General features: G+C 38.7%; 1 protein-coding gene across 1 annotated transcript in view; it reads left to right on the top strand.

The window, feature by feature from the left end:
- The window catches only part of LOC124552876 (lachesin-like), a 333,701-nt gene that overhangs the window by 122,209 nt on the left and 185,292 nt on the right, over positions 1-26,200 (top strand). The window contains exon 2 of the mRNA XM_047130152.1: positions 8,435-8,642. Within this exon, the coding sequence (XP_046986108.1) occupies positions 8,435-8,642 (208 nt within the window). The remainder of the gene's footprint in view (positions 1-8,434; positions 8,643-26,200) is intronic.

Below are 26,200 nucleotides of genomic sequence, written 5' to 3'. Positions count from 1 at the left end.
GGAAAAACAAAAGAAAAGTGCTCTTGTTGCTGTTCGCCGATTGTCCTCGGAGGATGCCTTCCGTAGTCAAAGGCGAAACGTCAGGGGGGAGTCTTATGTATGGACCACGGCATCTCAGCCGGGAAATGTTAAGTGATGCCGGCTGCGGTGGTCTCGCGGTTCTAGGCGCGCAGTCCGGAACCGTGCGACTGCTACGGTCGCAGGTTCGAATCCTGCCTCGGGCATGGATGTGTGTGATGTCCTTAGGTTAGTTAGGTTTAAGTAGTTCTAAGTTCTAGGGGACTGATGACCACAGCAGTTGGTCCCATAGTGCTCAGAGCCGTTTTGTTAAGTGATGGCTTTATTTTTGTTTACAACCAATGGTGTCGATGTCTCGCACCTACTCTCACTGTCCAGTTATCAGTGAACTACTAACATACAGCCTTTTACTCTTTTGATCCTAGTCCGCCACAGTAGCTGAGTGGACAGCACGCCGGCTTTTTTTTCCGGGGGCGCAGGTTCGATTCCTGGCTGAGTTGGAGGTTTTCTCCGGTCAGGGATGGAGTGTTTGTGTAGTATTGCTCATCATTATTTCATCCTCATCGACGCTCAAGTCGCTGAAGTGGCGTCACCTCAAAAGACCTGCACTGGGCAATCAGGTCTACCCGCAGGAGGCTTTCGCCAAGCGTCATTTCATTTCATTTCACTCTTTTGATCCGAAACTTGTAAAACTGTTGCACCTGGCATTCCATTTTGTACAATTTTTGTGTTGTACGTTATGCTTCTGAAGTATTAATACGATTTTACAAGTCTTCTACACGAATGAAGACAGAAACTTGGAGTGAATGTTAGCTTATACCTCGAAACCAAAACTTTACCTCGGCACAAGCCGTAATTTGCCGTTTCATGTTGTCGCCAGTACCCAATTCAGTTACAGGTGTGTGGCGTAACTTTCGTCGAGAGCACACCACAGCACCTCTTTCAGCTCTGAGCATTCGGCGGTGGCACCAGCCGGTTAAAGGCATTGGTTCTTTACGTAAAGGAAAATCTCTGGTCACCATCGTGTCCTCGTTTAACATGTAAAGTACAATTAACAGTGTTGCACGAATTCCATCGTACTCTTCGCGTCTTGTCGCCCCTGAGGTGACCATTCTTTATTAGTCTGTCTGGCGTGTTTAACGGTGACAGCCGTGTTTCAAACATTACCGAGTTTCTACATGCTATCTGAACACGACACACATTTAGTAACGAACGAGCGAGAGAGCGTGCTGCACCATGGAACCACATGATTTGACAACTTACAATTTTCGTCCTAGGTGGTTTGTTTATAATTTTCGTCAAGGTAGTTTACCTGCATACGCTGAAATTTGCCTCAAATTTCTATTTTAATTTATGTAAAAGATGTATTCTTATGAACTTGGATCATTCTTTGTTAAACACTTTGTATTTTTCGTGAAATGTTCTTACAACAGCACGTTGATGACCTACAGACAGATGTGACTTACATCCAACTGATGTAGTACAAACTACAGGAATGTTAATATGTCTAATGCAGTCATGTACGATGTAGCTGTGTAGTATGAAAAATTTTTCGTAGTATTTAAGTTATGCTAGTTAGACAGTGTAATTATCGCAGATTAAGCAATACCTAAACTGGCGAAGGAATGTGAAATATTCGCGTCAACTTGTAAGCAATCTCCTACGTTCTGTTTTTATCAGTTGGACTACATTCAAGTACGTTTACTCAAACAAAACCTAACTACCGCGTTCTCTGATTACTCTAGAACATATTATCCTTGAGATGGCCCCACAAGAAGAAATCTGGGGACGACAGGTCCCGTGGTGTGTGAGCCACAGACTTTTAGAGATTAATCGACCATTGAAGATCTCGAGCAGCATCGTCGTCGTTTCATTGGACGTGTGATACTTTTCACCGCCTTGATGAAACCAACAGTATCGTTAATTAACTTCAAGTACGGCAATAAAGTGATTCATGATGTCTGTATAAAAACCTGAAGCAACAGTTGTGTTAAAAAATATTCGTCCAGCAATTCACTGCCTCGATACGGCACGCCACACTCCATTGTTTCGTGTGTGATGTTTTGTCTCTTGCAGTGTGTGAGGGTTATTGGCAGCCGAAATTCGAGTGCTCTGGCTGCTGTCATATCCTTTTATACGGAACCATTCTTCATTACACAAAAGCGTGTTGCTTTGCTTATTTTTGACTTTATTAAGAATTAATTTCTTAAAATATTGCCAATTGACGAACGCGCTTTCCTGAAACCAAGGTACGCAGTTCTTGAATTAGTCCAATATGCCGCAACGTTTAGTGGCTGTGTGGCAAAATGAACAAAATGCTCCAAGCTGCTGAGACAACAGACGAAGTGGTTTATCGGGAGATCGCAGCAGACACTGCGGAGACACTCCACAAATTCCGATGTTGACACATCAGCCTGACGGCTTCGAGACCTTCCATTAACGCTTCCCGTTTCACGAAAACGTTTCACAGCGTCATAAAATGTTGTTTTCCATCCAACAGGGACATCTGGGGACTACACGTGGAACAACTCATCGAATCGCTTGTGTGATTTCACCGTGAAGTAGGCATCCTATAACGCTACCCTCTGCTCTTGCGTGAGCATCGTGGTGGATTAAGTAGCCGTCACCTACCACCACGGACAAAGGATATGTGTAGAGCGGGCAGATGATGCATTACTAGTCAACGTTTCCCAGGGTCAACGCCGCGAACAACAATCTAACAATAAAAAATCAGCACCACAGGGAAATGGTTATTATTCTTTAAACACACTGTACAGAATTTATTTTTGAATGGTGGACCTATTTTCAAAAATTCGTATGCATTCAAGTACAAATACAAACTGAACAACCTTTATACGAACGAAAAGAGGAAATTTCAAAGATTTTTGCGGGCGGCGGTGAAGCTTTCAGAAGCGGCCGGTAGAGTTCGTGCGGCAGTAGGGCTGTCATTCCGTTTCACTGTCAGTTGTGAGTGATATGGCGACTGTGGAGCACAAGGTTTTCTGCGTTCTTGAATTCGCGAAAAGTGAGTCGCAAATTGTAGTGCCGCCGACATTTCGTACGAAATTCAGTATTCAGCCACCAGCTCGCAAAGGCATTAACCGTTGGTTTAAGCAGTTTAAACAGAGTGGGAGTGTGTGCAAAAGAAAAAGCACAGGCAGACCGCGTATGTCATTGGATGCTGTCCTTCAGATCCAAGAAAGTTTTGTGCGCAGTCCCAGTAAGTCTACCAATAGAGCCAGTCGAGAACTTGGAATACCTCAACCAACTGTATGGAAAGTTCTGAGACGAGTTTAGTGTACAAGCCCTACCGATTACAACTCGTGCAGGCTCTCAACCCCAATGACAAACAGAAGCGTCGCGCATTTTGTGGTTATGTGCTATCAAAGATGGAGGATGCATTTCTACAGCGTGTAATTCTTAGCGATGAAACGACGTTACACCTCAGTGGGAAACTCAACAGACACAATGTTCGCATATCAGGTTTGGAAAATTCACATTCACCATTGCAACACGAAACAGATTCACCGAAAATCAACGTGTTCCTTGCCGTATCCCATACAAAGGTTATATGGACCACTTTTCTTTGCATAAATAACTGTACATACATGATGGAACAATGGCTGTTCCCTCAAGTTATGGAAGATTCCCAGGACTTCACTTTCCAACAGAATGGAGCTCCGCCCCATTACCATCATGATGTACGAGGCGTTTGAATGACTCCGTTTCTTAGTACTGGATGGGTCGCCGGGACTTCTGCACTTCTGGCCACCGAGATCTCCTGATCTCACACCCTGCGACTATTTCTTATGGGGGTATGTCAAGGAAGCTGTTTACGTCCCGCGTCTACCAACCACTGTGAGCGATCTACGGAACTCGATCACTGCGATAGTAACAACAGGTACGATTTCGCGTGTATAGGGTGAGTTTGGCTACCGCGTCGATGTTCGCTGTGCATTCAACGGTGGCCACACTGAACATTTATAAGATTTATACATTTCTCAGATTAAATAGTTATTAAAAAGTAATTAATTACAAATTATTAAATTTCATAAATTGATATCAAACATTATAAAAAGCTTTGAAACTTCGTCTTTCCATTGGTACAAAGCTTGTTCATTTTGTATTTGTACTTGAATAAATACGAAGTTTTGAAAATGCGTCCATCATTTAGTATAACCCTCTATAAATATTTATGGCTCTGACTTTAGCTGAATCACACTAAAACACCCTTTCATGAACGTAGTTGAGACACATGAATAATATGTCAACGCCATTCTTATAAAGGAATGGTTGTAAGTGAAGAATAAAAGTCAGTTACCTGTTCTAACTCAATAATAATGGACATACATATACACTTGACTGAATTCTATGAATGCACAATCTTCCTAAGAGTACATGCCCTAACCTACACACACACACACACACACACACACACACACACACACACACACACACACACATATATATATATATATATATATATATATATATATATATATATATATATGCGTTTACGCCATTAATTATGATAGACACTGATATATATATATATATATATATATATATATATATATACAGTTGAAAGTACACGATACTGGAAGCAAAAAAGGCTCAGTAAAGATGAGGTCGAAAATGCATACTTAAGAGCTGTGCTCGTAACTTTTAAGGTATGCCTTTTAGAGCACACGTTTTCTCGACTTTTTTTTTCTTATTTTGGTCCATACTACCACCTCCCAAAATATGGAAAGCAAAGAACTTGCAGTAGAAGAGATTTGTTTCACAATACAGAAGATGAAAAATTGCATGTAGCTCTTAAGGTATGCATTTTCGACCCTGTGTTTACTGAGACTTTTTGGTTCTAGTATCGTATGCTTTCAACTGAATGCGTTTATGCCATTAATTACGATGAACCCTGTATATGTCCGGTAAAACTTTGACGATAAGAGACATTACAATTACAAATTGATATGTTGAGTGCAGTGATAGTTTAATAAAACTGGTATCTCTGCCGAAGGTACAATGAACATCATATGAGATAGCTCGATACTGATTACAAGGTGCTACTCGGTGATAAAGATATCAGAATTTTAAGGACGTAGCAACCTTAGAACCTTTGAACAGAAAAAATATCTAATAAACCAGGCTTACTGCTTATTTATATTCACAACGATTTCCGAAGGTTTCAACCTTTCATCAGGTGGATTGGCTTGCGTCAGTATGAGATATACGTGTGTGTTGCGTTAGGATTTTGGACTAACTTGTGGCACTGCCTAGTGGAGGAAAAAAACACTATTTCTGAACATGGTTTTGGGGAGGCTTTTTACTAAGAACTAGAAGTATATCTAAAGCTGATAATAAACAATTCAAGTAGAATACCTTCAGGGGTCACAGGCTACTTTATCTACCGTAACACATCACGTGTAAACTAACATATTTTGTAAACAAAAAGATGATGCCTGAAAACTACTAGGTGTGAAGAACATTTAGGAAAAAGGAAACATTATCTCGCACAACAGTACTACTCTTTTGGAATGATTTAAAGGATTGTAGAGATCTTTGTTTAAATCTTTCAAGGGGTATACAAATCCTTTTTCGTCGATTTTATGTAGATTGGGTTTCATACTCGTTTTATACTCATTTATATCAACAGGTGACATGTTTCAAACTTTAAGTAGAATAATTGCGTTACCAAAAGTGATGAAATTATACCTAAATAACAATTTTGGCTGGGTGTCAGAGGTAGGGATGGAAGGGTGGAGACAGAGAGAGAGAGAGAGAGAGAGAGAGAGAGAGAGAGGTGGGGAGAGAGAGAGATTCAGATATAGGGTGAAAGGAGAGATTGTAGGAGAGCAAACTTTGCCAGTGCTGGGGGTTCTTAAGATTATATCTGTTACGTGTAGCGACAAAGTACATGTTGGAGTAAATAATTCCTTAATGATTCAAAAGTATGCAGACAGCTATACCATATATTCTGTTAGTCATTACACATAACAGATAAAATCTTAAGAAATCCTTGCACTGGTACAGTTTCCTCTCCTACAGTCATTCCTTTCATCTCGTATCTGCACATCTCTCTCTCTGCCTTCATCATTTCATCCCTATCTCTAAATCCCAGTCAGAATAGTTATTTATCCATAATTTTACCATTTTTGCCAACATAATTATTGTACTTAAAGTATGCAACATATCACCTGTTTATGTAACTGAATAAAGTATAAACTAACATGAAATTAAAGATATATGAGTTTGAAAAAATTTATTTGTATACCCCTTGAAATATTTAAGCAAAGATCTCCTCAAACCTTTAAATCTCATTTTAGAATAATAATGTTCTTGTAATATTTACTATTTCGAGATAATGTTTCTCTTTCGCTATATGTTCTTTGCAACTAAAAGTTCCGATACACAATCTTTGTTTACACAGCATGACAGTTTATATTTGATATGTTAAGCTAGAGAAAGGAGCATCTGACCACTGGAGGTATTCTATTTCACTTGTTTTGCTTTCACATTTAGATAGGCGTTAAATGTTCAGTCGAAAACCTCACCAAAAGGATGTTCTGAAATAGTGCATTTGTTTCTCCACTAAACAGTAACAAATTATCCCGAAATCGTAACACAAAACGTACATATACCATACCAACACACGTAAATTAACTTGACGATGGAGATTTAAACCTTCGAAATGCGTTATGGATATAGATATAAAGGGAATGGTAACAGTAAGCATGTCGTTTCATTCGATATCAGTAACAGTTACTGTAAAGAGTAACCTGAAATGTTCAGATTTACAGAAAAAATATGAAATTTTATTGAAATCATAATTATAGCCACCATGACGCACACAACATTCGTGTGTCAAACACCTAACGCAGTGATTTTATATGTGCAACGTTTAAGCAAAGAGGAAAAATATGTGATGAAAAATTATTGATACTGGCTGACCAAACGGGAAAGTGATTATTCAAGTGCCCAGCTATTCGTATCGATTAATACAAGCAAAACTTTGTACTGTGTTTCAAAAGTCCCCCGACTTAGCTAACCGCGAACGTATTGTCTCAACAAATATACTGCTCGATAATGTTGCGAAAACACTGTGAACACTACTACATCAAGCCTTGAAACACCAACGAGAAAATAGGCACGCATTTATAGCACGAGATCTGTAAGTGAACAACAGACTCCGTACAATCAGATCCAACGTTCTCCAATAGACTATGTGTCGCATTTTCCTGATTAGCCCCTTATTCGCGTTTGATTGTTAGAAGTATGAATTAGCTAATGGTAATTACTTTCAACGTCGATATAGGTACTTTGTTCGTAACAGTTTTTCCTATATTTTCTGAGATGCATTCGCCGACCTTTTCAGACACACCTTGTAGTTTGTCTTATGGAAACTCATAGTCAGTCCTTCTAAAACCAAAGCAGATCGTAAACTAGAGGTACGTATGAATGAAACAGTTTTTCCCTACCAGAGTCACCAACTTATGTTGAAATGACACTTGATACAACACTATCTTCCAGGAAGCATATCGGAAAACCTTCTTGCAAAATAAACACATGAAAGATATGTATTTAGCTCCCCAGTAATAACAGGAGAAATTAGCATATTCTCTTCAAACTTCTGTTCTTGTTTTAGTGTTTTCTACGGCAGAATGGATTTCTCTCATGTGGTTGAACAGTCTTCACGTAAATAAGATAGACACATCTAGCACAACTATGGGAATCGTCTGCTGGTCCATAAGAACTGCTCCACTATGCTGGGGTCCAACACTCAGCCACACAGCCCCTCCTCTGTTAAGATGAAGCCCGGTATAAAAAATATTCCAAAATAATGAATAATCTTCAGCTTTCCGTCCATGAAGGTGCTCTCGAATTGAGAACAGACTCCCTTCCAGAAACCCAGTCCTGTGACTGGCCCAACAGCTTAGTGATAGAACTTCACCACTCGACAGAAAATGGCGTGAGTGAAACAGGGGCTAAGAATACTTCATCTGAAGTACCACATCGCACTGACCCTCTGCAGGGACCCACGTGCACTGAACTTCCCCGGTGCGAGTGGAGGAATGTAAATGGTATCCGAACAGGACATGGAGTGTGTGCGTACAACCTGCGAAAAAGGGATGAAGCACAGATCCAGTGCATCTGGTGTATTGTCGAGGAGTGTAGTTTGAGAATTTACCTGGATGATCGAAACGCCCTCCTCGTGGCTATACCATCAAGCCTTCACAGGATAAGAAGGCTCAACGTTAGCATATAACATCTGTACGTTCGTTCAATATGTCATACAGGTATGTATTTAAGCCTTGTTTTCCTCTAGCATCTTTGAAGGATTGTTTTTTTCTTGTGCGACGTGACGCACAATATTACAGTCCAGAGCATCTACATCTAGGGTTCTGCGTCCTGCTCGCAGGTGGCGTGGATCCACATCGACCGGCAGATGATCATGACGATCCACCGGCACGTGATCGCGCGCGTGCCTCGCTTCAGCGTGTCGCACGACAACCAGAAGACGTGGCTGCTGCACGTCAGCGACGTGCAGCAGGAGGACCGCGGCTTCTACATGTGCCAAGTCAACACCAACCCCATGATCAGCCAGACCGGCTACCTTCAGGTCGTGGGTGAGTTGCCTACACACTGCGCATGTTACACTCTATCCATTCTGGATGACAAAATGCAAATATGATTTAAATTAGCGATTTAACTGAGTGTAATATGCAACCAGTCCCTTTTTGTACTTTGATACGAGTTGCTGTACCATTAACTAGTACTGAAGCCACGGCCTGCTCTTCATAATGTGGCTAGTTGTGCTGGCGGAAATTACAGAAATGGCGGAAATAAATTCGAATAATTTTCACCAGCTCCACGACTCTAACGCCCTGCAGCTCACGTTCCAATTAATCTTTCTGTAATACGTTCATCTGAAGATGAGCCTGCAATGACTTGACGTTAATGGTACAATAAATCGCATCAAAATACAAAAAAGCGTCTGGATGCATATTATATCCACATAATTCGCCTAGTTGTCTTTGTTAGGTTAGATGTACTTTTCATTCCAATTGATCCATAGTGAGGAGATCCTCTGATGTGTAGAACAAGTCATAAAATACACTATTGGCCATTAAAATTGGTACACCACAAAGTCGACGTGTTACAGCCGCGAAATTTAACCGACAGGAAGAAGATGCTGTGATATGCAAATGATTAGCTTTTCAGAGCATTCACACCAGGTTAACGCTGCTGGCGACACCTACAACGTGCTGACATGAGGAAAGTATCCAACCGATTTCTCATACACAAACACCAGTTGACCGGCGTTGCCTGGTGAAACTTTGTTGTGATGCCTGGTGTAAGGAGGAGAAATGCGTACCATCACGTTTCCGACTTTGACAAAGGTCGGATTGTAGCCTATCGCGATTGCGGTTTATCGTATCACGACAGTGCTGCTCGCGTTGATCGAGATCCAATGACTGTTAGCAGAATATGGAATCGGTGGGTTCACGAGGGTAACACGGAACGCCGTGCTGGATCCCAATGGCCTCGTATCACTAGCAGTCGGGACGACAGGCATCTTATCCGCATGGCTGTAACGGATCGTGCAGCCACGTCTCGATCCCTGAGTCAACAGATGGGGACGTTTGCAAGACAACAACCATCTGCATGAACAGTTCGACAACGTTTGCAGCAGCATGGACTATCAGCTCTGAGAGCATAGCTGCGGTTACCCTTGACGCTGCATCACAGACAGGAGCGCCTGGGATGGTGTACTCAATGACGAACTTGGGTGGCCGGCCGGTGTGGCCGTGCGGTTCTAAGCGCGTCAGTTTGGATCCGCCTGACCGCTACGGTCGCAGGTTCGAATCCTGCCTCGGGCATGGATGTGTGTGATGTCCTTAGGTTAGTTAGGTTTAAGTAGTTCTAAGTTCTAGGGGACTGATGACCTCAGTAGTTAAGTCCCATAGTGCTCAGAGCCATTTGAACCATTTTTTGAACTTGGGTGCACGATTGGCAAAACGTCAATTTTTCGGATGAATCCAGATTGTGTTTACAGCGTCATGATGGTCTCATCCGTGTTTGATGACATCGCGGTAAACACACATTGGAAGCGTGTATTCGTCATCGCCATATTTGCGTATGGGGTGGCACTGGTTACACGTCTCGGTCACCTCTTGTTCGCATTGACGGCACCAGTCACTACTCTTGATGAACTGTGTTATCGTGTTGAAGCTGCATGGGCTGATGTACCTGTACATGCCATCCAAGCTCTGTTTGACTCAATGCCCAGGCGTATCAAGGCCGTTATTACAGCCAGAGGTGGTTGTTCTGGGTACTGATTTCTCAGGATCTATGTACCCAAATTGCCTGAAAATGTAATCACATGTCAGTTCTAGTATAATATATTTGTCCAATAAATACCCTTACATCATCTGCATTTCTTCTTTATGTAGCAATTTTAATGGCAACTAGCGTAAGAATACAGAATAAATACTTACAAAAATAGGAACAGATATGCTAATGTACCCTTCACAGATCCCACATGAAATTGCCCTTGTGAATGTAAAATCGGTAAAAAAAAGTAAATAACTAAAATAAAAAAATATAAACCTATTTACATTTAAAAGGATATATAACTTGACAATTTATAGCCAAGTATTAAATATCCAGTACTATTAGGTGTATGATAATTCTCAGGTTAGTGTAGCCACGCCTCATCAAATAAAAAAGTAAAATAAGAACCATTTTACAGTATTAGAGCTTTTATATACAATGGTAGCAATACTGTACAAAAGATGTACAGACGTCGGATTGTATAAAATATTCACAATATATGATATTATTAAGAAAATATACGCATCAATCGGTTCTGTAAGAAATTCATCAATTGGGTAGGAGAAGATGGCCACCAATAAATTCTTTCTACTCTTTTCAGACTGAACTTCATTATATACTTTTTATTGATGTATATTGCTGAACCAAAGTGACTGATTTTAAATCTTCGTGAAAGTTATTCTTATTTCTATAACTGATTCCATGAACAGAGTTGTTGGCCTAAAAGAAAGATATATATATGAATGACAAATTTCATTAAGGAATAAATATATTGGGGAGCAGTAGTTAGTATTTCCAGTTCCTTAAACAGTCCTCTGCTGCAATACGTTCTTGAGTTCACTCCACAAATAATTCACATTGTACGTGTTTTGGATAGCTTAACTTTAGCTTGACTTGATTATTTACTGTAGGAAATAATCCGTTTGGTATTATGGATTGAAAGTAAGCCTTGTACGCTAGCTTTTTCATTTTTGGATCTTCTATGTGTGGCAACAATCGCATGGCAAATAAAAATTTACTCAGTTCTGTTGTATGCTCCCCCCAGTTATATTTATTACCAAGCTGTAATTCCAAGAATTTAACACTGTTAACTTCTTCCATCTGTTTTTCAACATATTTTAAGCATATACTGGCAGCAAATCTTCTAGATGTTCTGAACTGCATATAGTATGTTTTCTCAAGGTTTAGAGACAGAGAATTGGCTAGAAGTCATTTGTTAATATCCAAGAAAATTTCATTAGCCGTCCACTCTAAGGCTACACTTCACTTACTATTTATTGCAATGTTTGTACCATCTGCAAACAAATCAAGCTTGGCAAATGATAATGTTACAGATGATAGGTAGTGATACACACAAGAAAGATTAAGAGCCCTAAGGCGGAACCTTGGAGGGCACCAAATGTTATTGGTTGCCAGTCGAATGATGCCTGACAGGTTAATACACGTCTCTTTCTTATTGACATCCTTTGCTTTCTGTCAGAGATGAAAGACATGAACGATTTTGCAGCATTTCCTGTTGCAACACAATATTCTAGTTTACATAACAGGTATAGTAATTTACAAGGACACACGCCTTTGACAGACAAAAAGCTATAACAGTAGTTGTAATTTATTGACTAAAGAATTAAGTGGATTCTCGATGTATGTGAAGACACCACTCTTAACATCGAAATCCCTCACAAACCCGAATTGTGACTTGGATAATATTTTATTTGTGGTCCGATGGTTGAGAAGACGAAATTCATCCTCTGTTGAAGCCATGCGTAGTCAACGCTGAATTGTATCTGCTACATGTCGTTCTTATACTTGTTCATTATTTGGTCGCTGGGCACGTGGCGAATTTCCTCGCTAAGTGTTTTCAACCTGCGTGTAGCTCTGCCTGTAAAGTTGTTGCGGTGTCGATTTTCTATTTAAGATTAGACTCTTATTGACTCTGTTCTTTATCTTCCTGTGTCTTCCAAATCGTACTGTACCTCAGCGATGCAACGTAATGTGGTTTTCTAGCTGACAACAAACTACAGAAAATGATATAGTCTTCTCTTGCCTTTGTTACAACATCAGGGTGCAATCTTAATCTTTATATTCATGAACATTTACTAACACTGTTGTGAAAAAATTAAGGACGAAAGCTACTTTTGCATGATTAACTGCCAAGGTCTATGTCTCGAAGAAAGTTGGACCATACACTGATCATGCTCGACATTGTCCCTGGGTGCAATGCGTGCTCCTAACTCACACCATTTGTAGGTATGTCTGTTACCATATAACATGATCACTTTGGTGGTTCAGGTGTTATGATGTGGAGAGAAGTAATGTTGCGTGGAGTACTGGTTCCCAAAGCTATGAAACCGGTATACTCACCAATTAGAGCTGTTATAGAACTGTATTCCTTTCGCATGTGCGTCTTTTAAGTTTGCATTCAGTTCTGACTTCATTTTCATGGATGCCAATGCGCGATCATATCGAACTGCACAGGTGAAGAATCTTTTGAAACATGATCAAATTCGGTGAAGAGACTGGCCCACCCATTCTTCCACCTCAAACCGCATCGAAATCTTGTAGCACACATTGGAGATAGGTTTAACACCAAATCCACATGTGCAAACCACTATTGAGCATTTGTCAATCGCACTCAAGGAGAAATAGAGCATCGTACTACAAGAACTCTTTATCAACTTCGAGATCAGTAAGGTAGTGCCTTGTGAAACTTGCATTCCAATTCGTAGTGATCGCATCCCTATTAGAATCCATGTCACCCCATTTGTTTGACAAAGGAACCATCATGAATGGCAGTGACTTCAGTGTAATTAGTGACTTTGAATAAAAATGTCATTTCATTGAATAAAAGTGTCGTCTCAAGACGTGTTTCTTTCAGTCACTGTCTCTACTATATTGTACAAGTTCTCTTTATGTATGGTCCAGGTCTCACCGAGCTATGATCTTTGATGGTGACACATGGAGCGAAACTTACTTTCACCCTTAAGATTTGCACATGTATGCATATTTATTATGATGGCTCTAGGCCCCTTCAGGTTGACACCATTTGGGCAGATTGTTTTACTAGTGTTCATAAATGAGATTATTTACTCGTGGGCAGCTCCAAGCATACTGCCGAACCCAAGATTTTCGTTCGACACGTGAATCACTATCAACAGTGTTACATATCTCATTGGGATGCAGAAGGGACATATGTAGTTTAGATCGACATCATCTTCACCTGCTGGTGAAATATAAGACGATTGAAACTATCTAACCAAAATTGTATCCTTTTTGTGTGAAAGTATCATTGATAAGATTGTTCTAAATTAATTATTCAACAAACCTGCATCTGACTGCGTATGTGAACTTGTTTCTTGCACTCCTCCATATTGCCAGAAATGCAGCTTGTATTTGACTCAGAAATCAAGTTTACGAGAATAATGCCATTTGTGCAATGGCATTAAGATGTTACTGAAAAATTAACATTTTGCCCTGATATTTACTTACTGAAATTATATCTTGACTTGAATAATGTTAGTTGTGCAATGGCATAAAATTAGTTATTTGAAATAACTTTGCTCTGATAACGTTAGTTATACCAAAATCGATTTCAGACTATGTATTGCACATATGTATTGCATAGGGGCCTCATTTTCTTTATGTTCTTTCATTGGTGGGTAACTTTACTTTACTAATCGTTTTCATATTCGATACAGGCAAAGGATGTGGATTATGATTCATGCTGTTAGATTTAAACACAATGTTGATCTCAATATATATATTGTTAAAAATACAAGTCATACACAAAACCCACCATTTCCAACATTTTTGTTGCACGAATAACTCTTACAATAAATTTTACAAAACGCTTGCCATGTCGAACCTTGGACATAGAAATCCTGACTCTGAACATTATCTAACAAAAACCATTTTGAAATCATTATATATCTTCTCACATTTACATGCTAAAGTTTGGTCAGGGGCAGCGAGCGCGACCTACCTTAACGCTGTCACTGCACATCTGCTTCCTCCTGGCACCTACCTGCAACTCCTTGGAGTTTTACTGTGCATGCCCGGCTCTCTTAACCCTAAAATATCCTCCTACTCAAAGATATTATACTCGTTCCACCTTGCAGTAGGCGACTACTGACTATTTTCTGGAGCTACCCTGATCAGACCTTAGAACATACCTTTCATAACCCCCTCATCCACTGGACCAGAGTTTTGTGGGGGATCTGTGCAGTTAGCACAGATTTCCCCACAAAATTCGTAAAAAATACAATGTATGATACAATACAAAACACAGATAGCATTTCAATTAAAAGAGTATTACACAGCAATAAAATTTACCAGTAGAAACATAGAATGTGAAATAAAATACATAATATCATTAGATTGTCAAATTGCAGTGAATCAAAGAACATTAAAATGTACAAAACATAAACGCATAAATGTAGGGCAAAGACATCAGACATTTGGATTATTAAGAGAAGTGCATCAAATACCATCAAAATTTACAAAACAGAGGAAAACAATGTGAGGTAAAATCCATAAGGTATTTAGATTTTGAATTGTCTGAAATAACATCAAAAGTTATAATTCAAAGATGTTGAATGTCTGGTAAAATGCTGAATATACTTAACTTTCTAAATGGAAGTGTACCAAATAGTATTAAAAGTTACAAAATAGCATAAAAGACACAAAGACTCTATATAGAAGAATAGTAATGTGGGGTAAAATACGTCAAATAACATCAAACTTTATCAAAAGGATATGTAGAACATGAGGTAAAATACATAAAATATTTAAATATCCGCTAGAATTTAACAGCACATGTACATAAATGTCTCATAGAGAACTCTTAATGCCAGTAAAATAATGCAATAAGATACTTTAAGTAATAGTAGCGTTAAATATAAAATATGTGTCACATAAGGTGACAGCAGATATTGACTTTCAGTTACAATCATAACCTTGTAGTAGACCTTGAGTACACGGCAAGTTTCATTGACAATAGTATATCAAGAAGACATGTCATGTTAGGTGACAGTTTACATTGAGTCTAATGGTGGGGCCTCAGGTGAAGAAACACACTGAGCCACAACTAGTCTGGACTGTACAACCCACGTCACGCCAGGTGACAGTTTACAAATTCTAATTGTTAACCATAGTAAAATATGGGGCTTCAGGTGATGAAACACACTGAGCCGTAAACAATGTTGATTGTACAATAGATGTCACATCAGGTGCTAGGACACACTGACTTTAATAGTGTTCAGTAGTACAATAAGGTTGAAGAAAAGTGGGCATCAGGCAATGGGACACACTGAGTCACTTTATTGTAAGTGTAGAATACCTGTTAAGTCAGGGGATAACTCACCCCGTTTCCGTTACCATAATGAAAATTTATATTATGTCACAAACAGGGGTCTCAGGTGATGAAACACTGTGAGCCAAAAATAACATCCATTGTAAAATGCCTGTCACATCAGGACACACTGACTTTAATAGTGATCAGTAGAACAATAAGACTAAAGAAGAATGGGCATCAGGTGATGGGACACACTAAGCCATGGTGGTATCGATTGTAAAATATATGTCAGGTCAGGTGACAATACACAGTGACATTCAGTTACAATTATGATATTCTATTAGTCATAGAACACATGTTATGTCAGTTGGTAGCTCACACTGCTGTACCCTTAAAGTCATGATATTTAATTCGTTATAGGAGACATTTTACGTTAGAAGGTAGCTCACACTGACTTTCGTTATATTCTCAGAGACTCAGACCAGTTATTATGTTATGTGACAGTTCAGTCTGAGTTTCACTTATATTTATGTAGACTCAGGCTACCTGTTATGTCAGGTGGTAGTCCACTCTGACTCACAGATGCAGAACACATGTCCTGTCAGGCGTCAGCTTAGTCTGATGCTAAGTTAAAAACATTTACAAAATCGTTTGTCATAGGGACAGAAATTTAATCTTAGTTACATTGATATCATCATTGTGCAAGAAATTAATATAAACTGTATGCAGTGGACATTTGTTGCAAAATTTGTATATATCTTGAAGGTAATAATAATGTAACACACTCTGCAGCAATAGCAGAAACTAGTTTTATAGAATCCATGTAAAAAACATTTTCTACTGAAGGTAGTATAGCATAACAATAACATTATGCAGCGGACATTTGTTACAAAATAAATGTTTGTATGTATTTAAGGTGAATAGAACCTCATATGCTCAGTAACAATGCTGTATTGAACTCGTTATTAAGACTATTTACGACTGATTCATGGTCATATATATATAATGTTAATGATTACAATAACCTGCACAGTTGCAGTAGTCATTTTAGAACTTCGTATAGTAACAATGCTGTATTGAAATCGTCATAAAGACTCTATCTACAGATGATTCATAGTCATATATATAATATTAATGATTGCAATAACCTGCACAATCACAGTATTCATTTTAGAACTTCACATACTCAGTAACACTGCTGTATTGAAATCGTCATAAAGACTCTATTCAGAAGTGATTCATAGTCATATATATAATAGTAATGATTACAATAGCCTGCACAATCGCAGTAGTCATTTTAGTGTTAACTTTACATTAGGTATTGACAGGTAATGCCATAACACACTTTTTATACAACCTTCTTAAATAAGAGTTTTGATAGAGTGTGAATAAGTATTTTAACTTCACAGAATAAATATTATTTCTTTTCAGCACAATTATTAAAAAAAGTTGTTTACCTAACAGAGGACGCTCACACAGATATCTTAGAAAAATAAGAAAAATATTTAGAACAGAAAGAAGAGTAGACTGTGAACTCAGAAAGGAAGAATGAGTTCTACAGAGCTCAAGGATGCGGGGCACCAACGCCACATGGTGTGTCAGTTAAAGAATAACCAACCGTCTACCCCATTATGTTTTTCTCGTGTAGACCACAAGGATCATCTGTTATCAAGTGTTGAAGTAATGTCAATAATGGAAATTATTAGTGAGAAAAAGAGTAAACGAATTTACTTAAATAAATGATAGACAGAGACAATAAAGAGGATAGTAATTGCTGTAGCTGAAAATGATGGTAGTTATGGTATACCAAAAACATAATTGTCATGGAAACAAAACACAATAATGTTATATTAATGTAGAATGAAAACACTATCACACTTAAGGAACAGGCAATAAGAATGGACATAACGCTGAGCTCAGCCAACGAGAAGTACTGTCATGTCTCGGAAAATAATAGTGTGACAAATTAAAAGTGTGTATAAATAGAACAATATATGTATAGTAAGTGGCAACATAATTAGCATCACAAAGGACAAAGGCAAAAACATTGTTTAAAAGATCCATAATCAGTCTAGCATAAACAAAAAATAATAAGGACTCAGAGAAAGTCCAGAAATAACTGTAAGAAAAAAGTAATATGTCAACTTCAGATAATAAAGAAAAAATAGCATGCCAACACAAAACAAAAACTTTAACTGAAAGCATAGACCATAACATTATCTTAATCCTGAAATAGGTAACACTTCCAGAAAATAAAAGTGCAGAGACACATAAAGCAAAGCATAGCACAAGTGATAAACAATGAAATACTAACAGATGATTATATCTTTACCTGGAAAATACGTGAAAAGAGAAAAAGGCAACATAGAAGGTATCTCAGAGCCATCATAAAAGGTAAGAATTATGGTACTTGTGGTGCTGTAGGTATAAGAAAAAAATGATTAAAGAATGCTTTTAGTATATCGAGAACTATGTCCTGAGTGGATCCTCAAGGATTCGTCCGAAAATAATCCCAATTGGACTCTAGTAATCGCATGTCATCATTTTATTTCATTAATGGCATCTTAAAAAAAGTTGAAAATTAATAAACAGTATATAATCGGAGACAAAATGTTAAGTTTCCTGAGAAAAGTATTTGCTTATTATAAAAAGGAAAGGGTCAGAAAAGAAAGTTATTTGGTACATTGTTAAATAGGTGATACTTTTTCTTAAAAGCTGTGGAGAAAATTAATTGTTAAATAGTAGTAAAGTTATTTATGAAATTTGTCGGAAAATCACCACTGACATTTCTGGAATATGTAGGACAACATCACACGCTCTTCATGTTGCTATGGTTGAAAATTGAGCACACAGTATTTGCTAATCATCACTTGTCGTATCCAAGATTCCAAAGTCTCAAAAAAAAGGAACTTCAATCTAACAATATCTCATTCTGCTCATAAGTTTGAAATATCCTCTTAAAAGCTCATATGAACACACCCTTTCTTCAAATATCTTAAAAGCATCAAAACCATTACTCTCATCTTCTTATACACATTTTCAATACTCATGTTGCATCCGTTAGCACGAAAACCCTAAGTAAACTTAAAAAAAAAATTGGTACCACTGGCTTAACATCAACATATAAAGGGGTTATCGTTACTACAAAATCTTGTTATAGTTAGTGTCATTACGTCATATAAACATAGTTCAATGTAGTCATCGCAAAGAAACAGAGGTGATCCTCCAACAAAAAATAGGAGCAAAGATATCATGTAGAAAGTATCAACATCAATTTGGTGACCGAAATTCTCAACTGTAATGTCAACTTCAAATGAAAAAAGTTTCGCAGAAAACAATAATGTAATTCATCAGGAATGTACTGAAATAATCCCAGGTTATTACAATAAGTAAGAAACTCTGGAAATGAAGCGGGTCACACTACTAAGCTGTCTCCAGAAATAGGTGTCTCCGAACTCATGTCTTTATCTAATGCCAGAACAGAACACAGGTGGTGTTATTTGGAGCTTTTACATGGGGAAATATTCTGAATGTTTGCACACTGGAAAAGAAATGCGCGCGACCCAGGCCTAATGACTTGAAAAGGGTCTGTCCCGCCAACGGTGCGTGTTGTATCCACTATGGCCTACCGGCAGCTGTGACAGGAATTTGTGCCACCCAGGCCCTTAGGAGGGTTCCAGGCTACCGCCGCAGAGGCGCTACTCGTCGCAAACCACGCTGCGGACAGGGAGAAATAATATAAATAAAATAGCTGGACATACGTAGCTGGCATTTGCTGTAATAAACCAAAATAGTGAACCCTAAATGTTACCAACGAAAACTGTACTTTCTATTCAATGAAATGTTCGCAGTTTGTGATATGATGCACACCACGTGATTTTTTTGTACGTAATGTTTGGATTTCCTGTTTGATTTTGTCACAGTGAACTAGCGGTATCGCATAGGGTGGACCATCCAAATGGGTATGGGGCTTTACTTGAAATTCATATAAAAAATCTTTAATTGTGCCTGAAGCCGTGGCTGAAATATGGGAAAACTCTGTTAAAATGGCATGTAAATCTTCCTTTTCTTGAACTGAGGCTGAATCAACTACTTTGATTTTATCCTGAATAATGTTACCAATGTCTGGTATCGTATCGACATTGTCAACGTTTGGGGAAGGAACAACAAATGACGTCAGTGTTACGTCTGAAAGGAGCTGAGACTGAGTGAAATTAATTTTGTTAAGGTCTTGTTCTGCTTGCGACAAATGTTTGTGAAAGTCCTAAAAGAAGCAAACTCCATCATCACAGAGACGAATCCAATGATCTTCAAAATCTAAAATTGCTTTATATTTGTTCAAAAAATCGAGCCCCAAAATGACGTCTGTAGTGAGAAGCGGAACTATTAAGAATGTAGCAAATAAAGAATGTGTATCGACTTGAAACTGCAGAAAACATTGCTGTTTAACATCTATACTTTTGCCAGGAAGAGCACCACTGACCTTAGTATGAGAAAGCGGAGGTGTTAGAATGGTAGAGACAGTGGCGCATTTTTGAAAAGCGGCTTCACTAATAACAGAAATGGGAGAACCCGAATCAAGGACTGCAGAGAAATTGTGTGTGCCTATTGAAATATTAACGAGGGGATGGTGAACAATTGGTTGTAGTTCGTTTTTTTCAAGCAGAAGGTCCTCTCATATATCGTCACAACAGATAACGTGTGATGTAAAATTTTCGGAAGAATCATGGTACCGCTCGCGCTGCAGCGAGCACGCGTTAGGCAGAGCAGTTAGTTGCTATTGTTGGTGTTCTGTCTCACGCTGATTATCTCCATTGTTTCGTGTATTTGCTGGACGAACTACTAACTGTACTGTTCTACCTGATGAATTATTGAAATCATGTCTGGGGTGGAACCGGGAATCAGGTTGATGAAATAGTACTTGTCTGTCATTGCCGTAATTTTGTTGGCTGTCATTGGTTTGTCTCTGGTTATGACTTGGATAATTGTTATTACGATTTGAAAAAATTCTGTTGACTGTACTGATGAGTGGGTCGGCGATCAAAGATTTGTTGTCGTTGGTAGTAATCATTGTTTCCGTATGGTTGATGGTGGTTCTGGTGCCACATCTGGTTTCTTTGTACAAAAGAAGTGTTCGAATTATTCCGCTGATTCTCCCAGCTTCTCTGGTTATTACTGTACCGCCGATTATTTTGTGGGGTAATGCCTTATTGACCATTACGGAACGACATTGATGAAAGGGGATGATAATTTTGATTCCTGGATCGGTAGGCATTCACAACATTCTGCTGATACTGGGGTTGTGGAAGAAAGCGTCCTGTATTTCCATATTGAGGTTATTACGGAAACGGTTGTCTCTATTCTTTTGTGAATCCGGGAAAGAGTGTTGACTAGATCCTGGACTGTGTGTTTCATCCAGTTCAAGAAGCTATAAAACATCACCAAAAGTGTTAAAATTTTCTGTACGATTTTCTGTCAGCAACGGAACTCTCAATGATCTAGGTAATTTTGAAATACAAAGCTGAATGAGACCGGAAGGGCTTTATGGTTCAGTTAAATGTTGATTCTGTTGAATCTTGTGGTCAAAATATTGTGTCAAAGTGCCAGATTGTGAGTTATTAAAAGGTGGCATATTTAGCAACTTAGCTTTCACAGCACACTATGAAGTGGGATTCCAGTATGCATCAAGAAATTGTTGTTGGAATGACTGGAAAGACAAACATTGCTGTGAAATGTATCTAATTGGCGTTGCAGGTTCGTTCTCCAAGAAACTGCAGACAAGTTCTAATTGATGTACCACTGGCCAATTTGGAGGAAAAGCGAATGTAAATTGCTGAATCCAATCAAGAGGATGTAAATCATTCGGGATATTTCGGAACGTCTTAAATTTCTTGATTTACAGGAAGTGTTTGTAATCTACATTGTCTTGGCGTGGAAAAGAAGGACATCATGGGGCAAAGGAAAATTGCCTGGAAAGGTACTACTTTGTACAGGGTAATCTCGTGCAAATGGAGCCTGTGAAGATAAGAATGGGGGCTGTTGTTGCTGGTATGCAAACTGATTTTCCTGTTGTTCTGGGACAAAATTACGAGGTACATTGTCGTCCTGTAATTGTTGCTGAATATCGGAAAGTTTACTATGAATTGAGCTGAGTTCTCGTTTTTGATGTTCGTTAACAGTAATATGTTTACTCATAAATTTAGCCTGAGCTTTGTATTCAGTTGTCTCTGAAAAGGGAACTGGGGTTGTCTGATCCAATTCATTTTCTGCATGAGTTTCCAAAGCGGCTATTCTTTCTGTTACGTTTTGTAATTGTGAGTGGAATTGCTCACCCTGTTTTAAGTTGAGTGTGTCAGATGTCAACGGTTCAGTACATGATTCTAAGACCTGTATGTGCTCAGAATGAGCAGCGGAAGTTTGTTGCAACTTTTCAATAGACTCAGGAGGAAGTACTGCACTGATTCTGTCCCTAAGGTCAGTAATGACCTGCTTATGCGTTTCAATGATATCCTGTAATCTATTGTCAGTTACTTCTTTAAATGTGCCGATAGTTTGCGTTAATTTCTGAATGTTATTGGTAAGGTATTCATCACGTTTAGTATTAGCTGCACGGTTGTGAGCAAATTGTTCATCACGCTTTGCGTCACATTCGCTCAGTAGTCGAAGAAAACAATGTAATTTATCTTCAACAGGAGCTGGGGATGTTACCTTGGGTTTTGGGTGTTGCGACTGTAATTGCTGGGGAGGGCAGAAAAAAGCTATTTGAGAGTTCTCAGATGAAAAAATTTCTCTGTCTGTGGACGAATACTGCGAGAGAAATTGGTTTTCGGAATCAACCACATGAATTTGTGAAGGTTGAATTAACATGAACGAGTCATGGGAAACTGTTACTAATTGTCTTATTGCGTTCTGAGAATCAGAAGAGGAACCGATGCAGAGTTTTGTGGCTTTGTGCCGTCATTACTTGCCGCAGCAATGTTGTCAAATTCCTGATCACAGTGTGAAGTAGGAGGGTTAGCTGACAAAAGTAGGTCATTGTCCGGTTGTTGCTGTTGCTTACGCGATTTTGAGGAACTGCGTAATTTTACATTATCACCCTCTCGATTTGTTTTGGACATCTTGAGGGAGGCAATATGGCAGACAAAATTTCAAAATAGTCGTAATTCACAAGACGATATTTTGTACACAAAAGATAAAGTATTTAGAATAGACACATAAAATCAGTATAGCAGAAGCAGAGCTAAAAAATAAATACAAGCGTAGCAGCAAACTCAATATTACGCAACCAGCAATGCAGCGCACAAAACGCAATATTACGCAACTAGCAATGCAGTGCACAGCTGAAAAAGTGGCGGCGGAAAGAATGCTCGAAATCCAAGAACGTCACCACAGAGGATGTCGTCAAGTGAGAGTAGCTACCGAAATTGTTTCCTCTTTTATTTGTTAAAGTATCATTGACACGATTGTTCTAAATTAATTATTCAACAAACCTGCATCTGACTGCATCTTTGAACTTGTTTCTCGCACTCCTCCATTTTACCAGAAATGTAGCACATGTTTGACTCAGCAATTAAGTTTAGGAGAATATTGCCGTTTGTGCAATGGCAAAAGATGGTACTGGAAAATTAACATTTTGCCCTGATGTTTACTTAATGAAATTATATCTTGTCTTGAATAATGGTAGTTGTGCAATGGCATAAAATTAGTTATTTGAAATAATTTTGCTCTGATAACGTTAGTTATACCAAAATCGATTTCAAACAGAACTGCTCATATATATTGCATAGAGGTCTCATTTTCTTTACGTTCTTTCATTGGTGGGCAACTTTACGTTACTACCCATTTTCAAATTCAGTAGAAGCAAAGGATGTGGATTAGGATTCAGGCTGTTAGATTTGAACACAATGTTGATCTCAATATATATATTGTTAAAATTTTAAGTCATATACAAAACCCACCATTTCCAACATTTTTGTAGCACGAATAACTCTTACAAAAAATTTTACAAAACGCTTACCGTGTCTAACCTTGTACATACAAATCCTAACTCTGAACATTATCAAACAAAAACCATTTTGAAGTCATTATATATCTTCTCTCATTTACGTGCTAAAGTTTGGTCAGGGGCAGCGAGTGCGACCTACCTTAATGCTGTCACCACACATCTGCTTCCTCCGGGCACCTAGCTGCGACTCACTGGTTTTTTACTGTGCGCGCCCAGCTCTCTTAACCCTCAAAGATCCTCCTACTCAAAGATATTATACTCGTTCCACCTTGCGGTCGGCAACTACCGACTATTTTCTGGAGCTACCCTGATCAGACCTTAGCACATGCCTTTCACGATGCAATGAGAATTTCTTGCACCAGCATAATTCGAACTGACCGGTAGCTAACACATAAATTCAGGAAGCATTTTTTCCTGATTTAACACAGTAACAGATCATAATGAGTGAAGTTCAGTTGAACTATTCCTGGCATTCCAAATATTCTATTTTGCTACACATATCTCACATATTTTGTGAAAGACAGTTTACAGATTTATTTGTATGGGTATCAAAGTACGCCCACCATCAAGTTAATCTTTTCCCATACATATCTAAACCTTAAAGTATGGCGAGGTCTTCAATTGATGTAAATTCTTTAGGATGTAGCTGATATACTGGGTATATTGCTTTAAGACGTAAAGTACACACAGGCATTAATTATTTGTAACTACAGTGTCGCAAGTTAGTATTTGATCCAGATTTAGGTAGAATATTGTTACAATGGAGCTGTAGCATCATTTATTAGTGACAACACTGAGGAGCACAGACACTGACAGACTTTCAAAGCATTAGAAATATATGCCACTAACATTGGACGGACTGACTCAGGCTATAGAATAGTCAAAACAACTTTCTGCAGAATTAAAAGCAAGGATGGTAACATTAAGAGTGCCTTGGGAATTCGACTATTAAATGCAGAAGAGAGGTCTCTTTGGAGAGAAAAACTTGTATGATGTGATAGTAGAGAATCAGGAGCCGATATAGAACAGGCACGGGATCGGTTACTAGAAACAGAATTCAGAAGAGTTTTGGAACACTTTAGATCAAGCAAGGCAGAACGAATAGATGACATTCTATCAGAATGTCTCAACTCATTGGGGGAAGTGGCAGCAAACCGACTATTCGCGTTGGTGTGTAGAATGTATGAGTCAGGCGATATACCAACTGACTTTTGAAAAAATATCATCCACACAATTCCGAAGACTGAAACTAGGTAAGGTAAATGCACCAGCGAGGCAGTTCTGGCGTTGCGGTTGACAATATAAGTACGACTAAAGAAATATCGAGACACATTCACATGATTTGTCGACCTGGAAAAGCTTTGGACAATGTGAAGTGGTGCAAAATGTCGGAAACTCTGAATACAATAAGGACAAGCTATAGGGAGAGACGGGTAAAACACAACATAGTGAGCCAGGAGGTAATAGTAAGCATGGAAGACCAAGAACGAAATTGACAGATTAAGGAGGGTGTAAGACACGAATGTAACCTTTCACCCCTCTGTTCAGTCTATACACCGAAGATGCAATTATGGCAGTAAAAGAAAATTTCAAAGTGTGGAATTATAATTCAAGGTGAAAGAAAATCATTAATAAGATTCGCTAATGACATCGCTATCTTCAGCGGTAGTGAAAAACAGTTGCAGTGTCTGTTAATGGGAATGAACAGTGTAATGAGTACAGAATATGAATTGAGAGTAAATAGAAGAAAGACGAAAGAAGTGACAAGTAGCAGCAATGCGAACAGCGACACACTTATCATCAGAAGTGAGGATCACGGAGTAGACGAGATTAAGGAATTCTGCTACCTAGGCAGCAAGACAACCCATGATGGACGGAGCAAGAAAGCCATAAAAAGCAGACTAGGACTGGCACCAAAGGGCATCTCTGGCCAAGAGAGGTCTACTAGTACCAAATAGAGGCCTTCATTTCATTAAGAATTTTCTGTGAATGTACGTTTGCAGCACAGAATTGAATAGTAGTAAAACATGGCTGTGGAAAATAGGAAAAGAAGAGAATCGGAGTATTTGATATGCGGTGCTGCAAATAAATTTTGAAAATCAGTTGGATTGATAAGGAAAGGAATGAGGAGGCAGTGTGCAGATTCGGAGAGAAAAGAAATGTATTGGAAACACTGACAAGATGAAGGGGTAGCATGATAGGACAGAGTTTGGAATACACCCAGCAAATAATTGAGGATGGAGGCAAGGGCTACTCTGAGGGCAGCAAGAAACCAGTGACAAGAATGGTGACTAAAAAAGAGAAAAAATCGCCATAAAATCCTAGAGTGATGTGTGCAATAAGAGGTTTGTGGAATGAAATTGGTTGGAGGAGCTTCCGGATTGACTGACTAGAATGCAGACATCATTCCAGCTGTGGTCTGGATCATATTTATGACCATTCAGTATAAACACCAGTAGAAATGAAAAGTACTCGAAATAAATTCGACGTTAACAGCTATTTACATAGCGTTTACCGAATGCTGACATTGTGTACTGTCACTTGGTCTATCAGTA

Source organism: Schistocerca americana, chromosome 1, assembly GCF_021461395.2.
Source record: "Schistocerca americana isolate TAMUIC-IGC-003095 chromosome 1, iqSchAmer2.1, whole genome shotgun sequence".
Taxonomy (NCBI): domain Eukaryota; kingdom Metazoa; phylum Arthropoda; class Insecta; order Orthoptera; family Acrididae; genus Schistocerca; species Schistocerca americana.
This window is presented reverse-complemented; position numbering and strand designations above follow the sequence as displayed.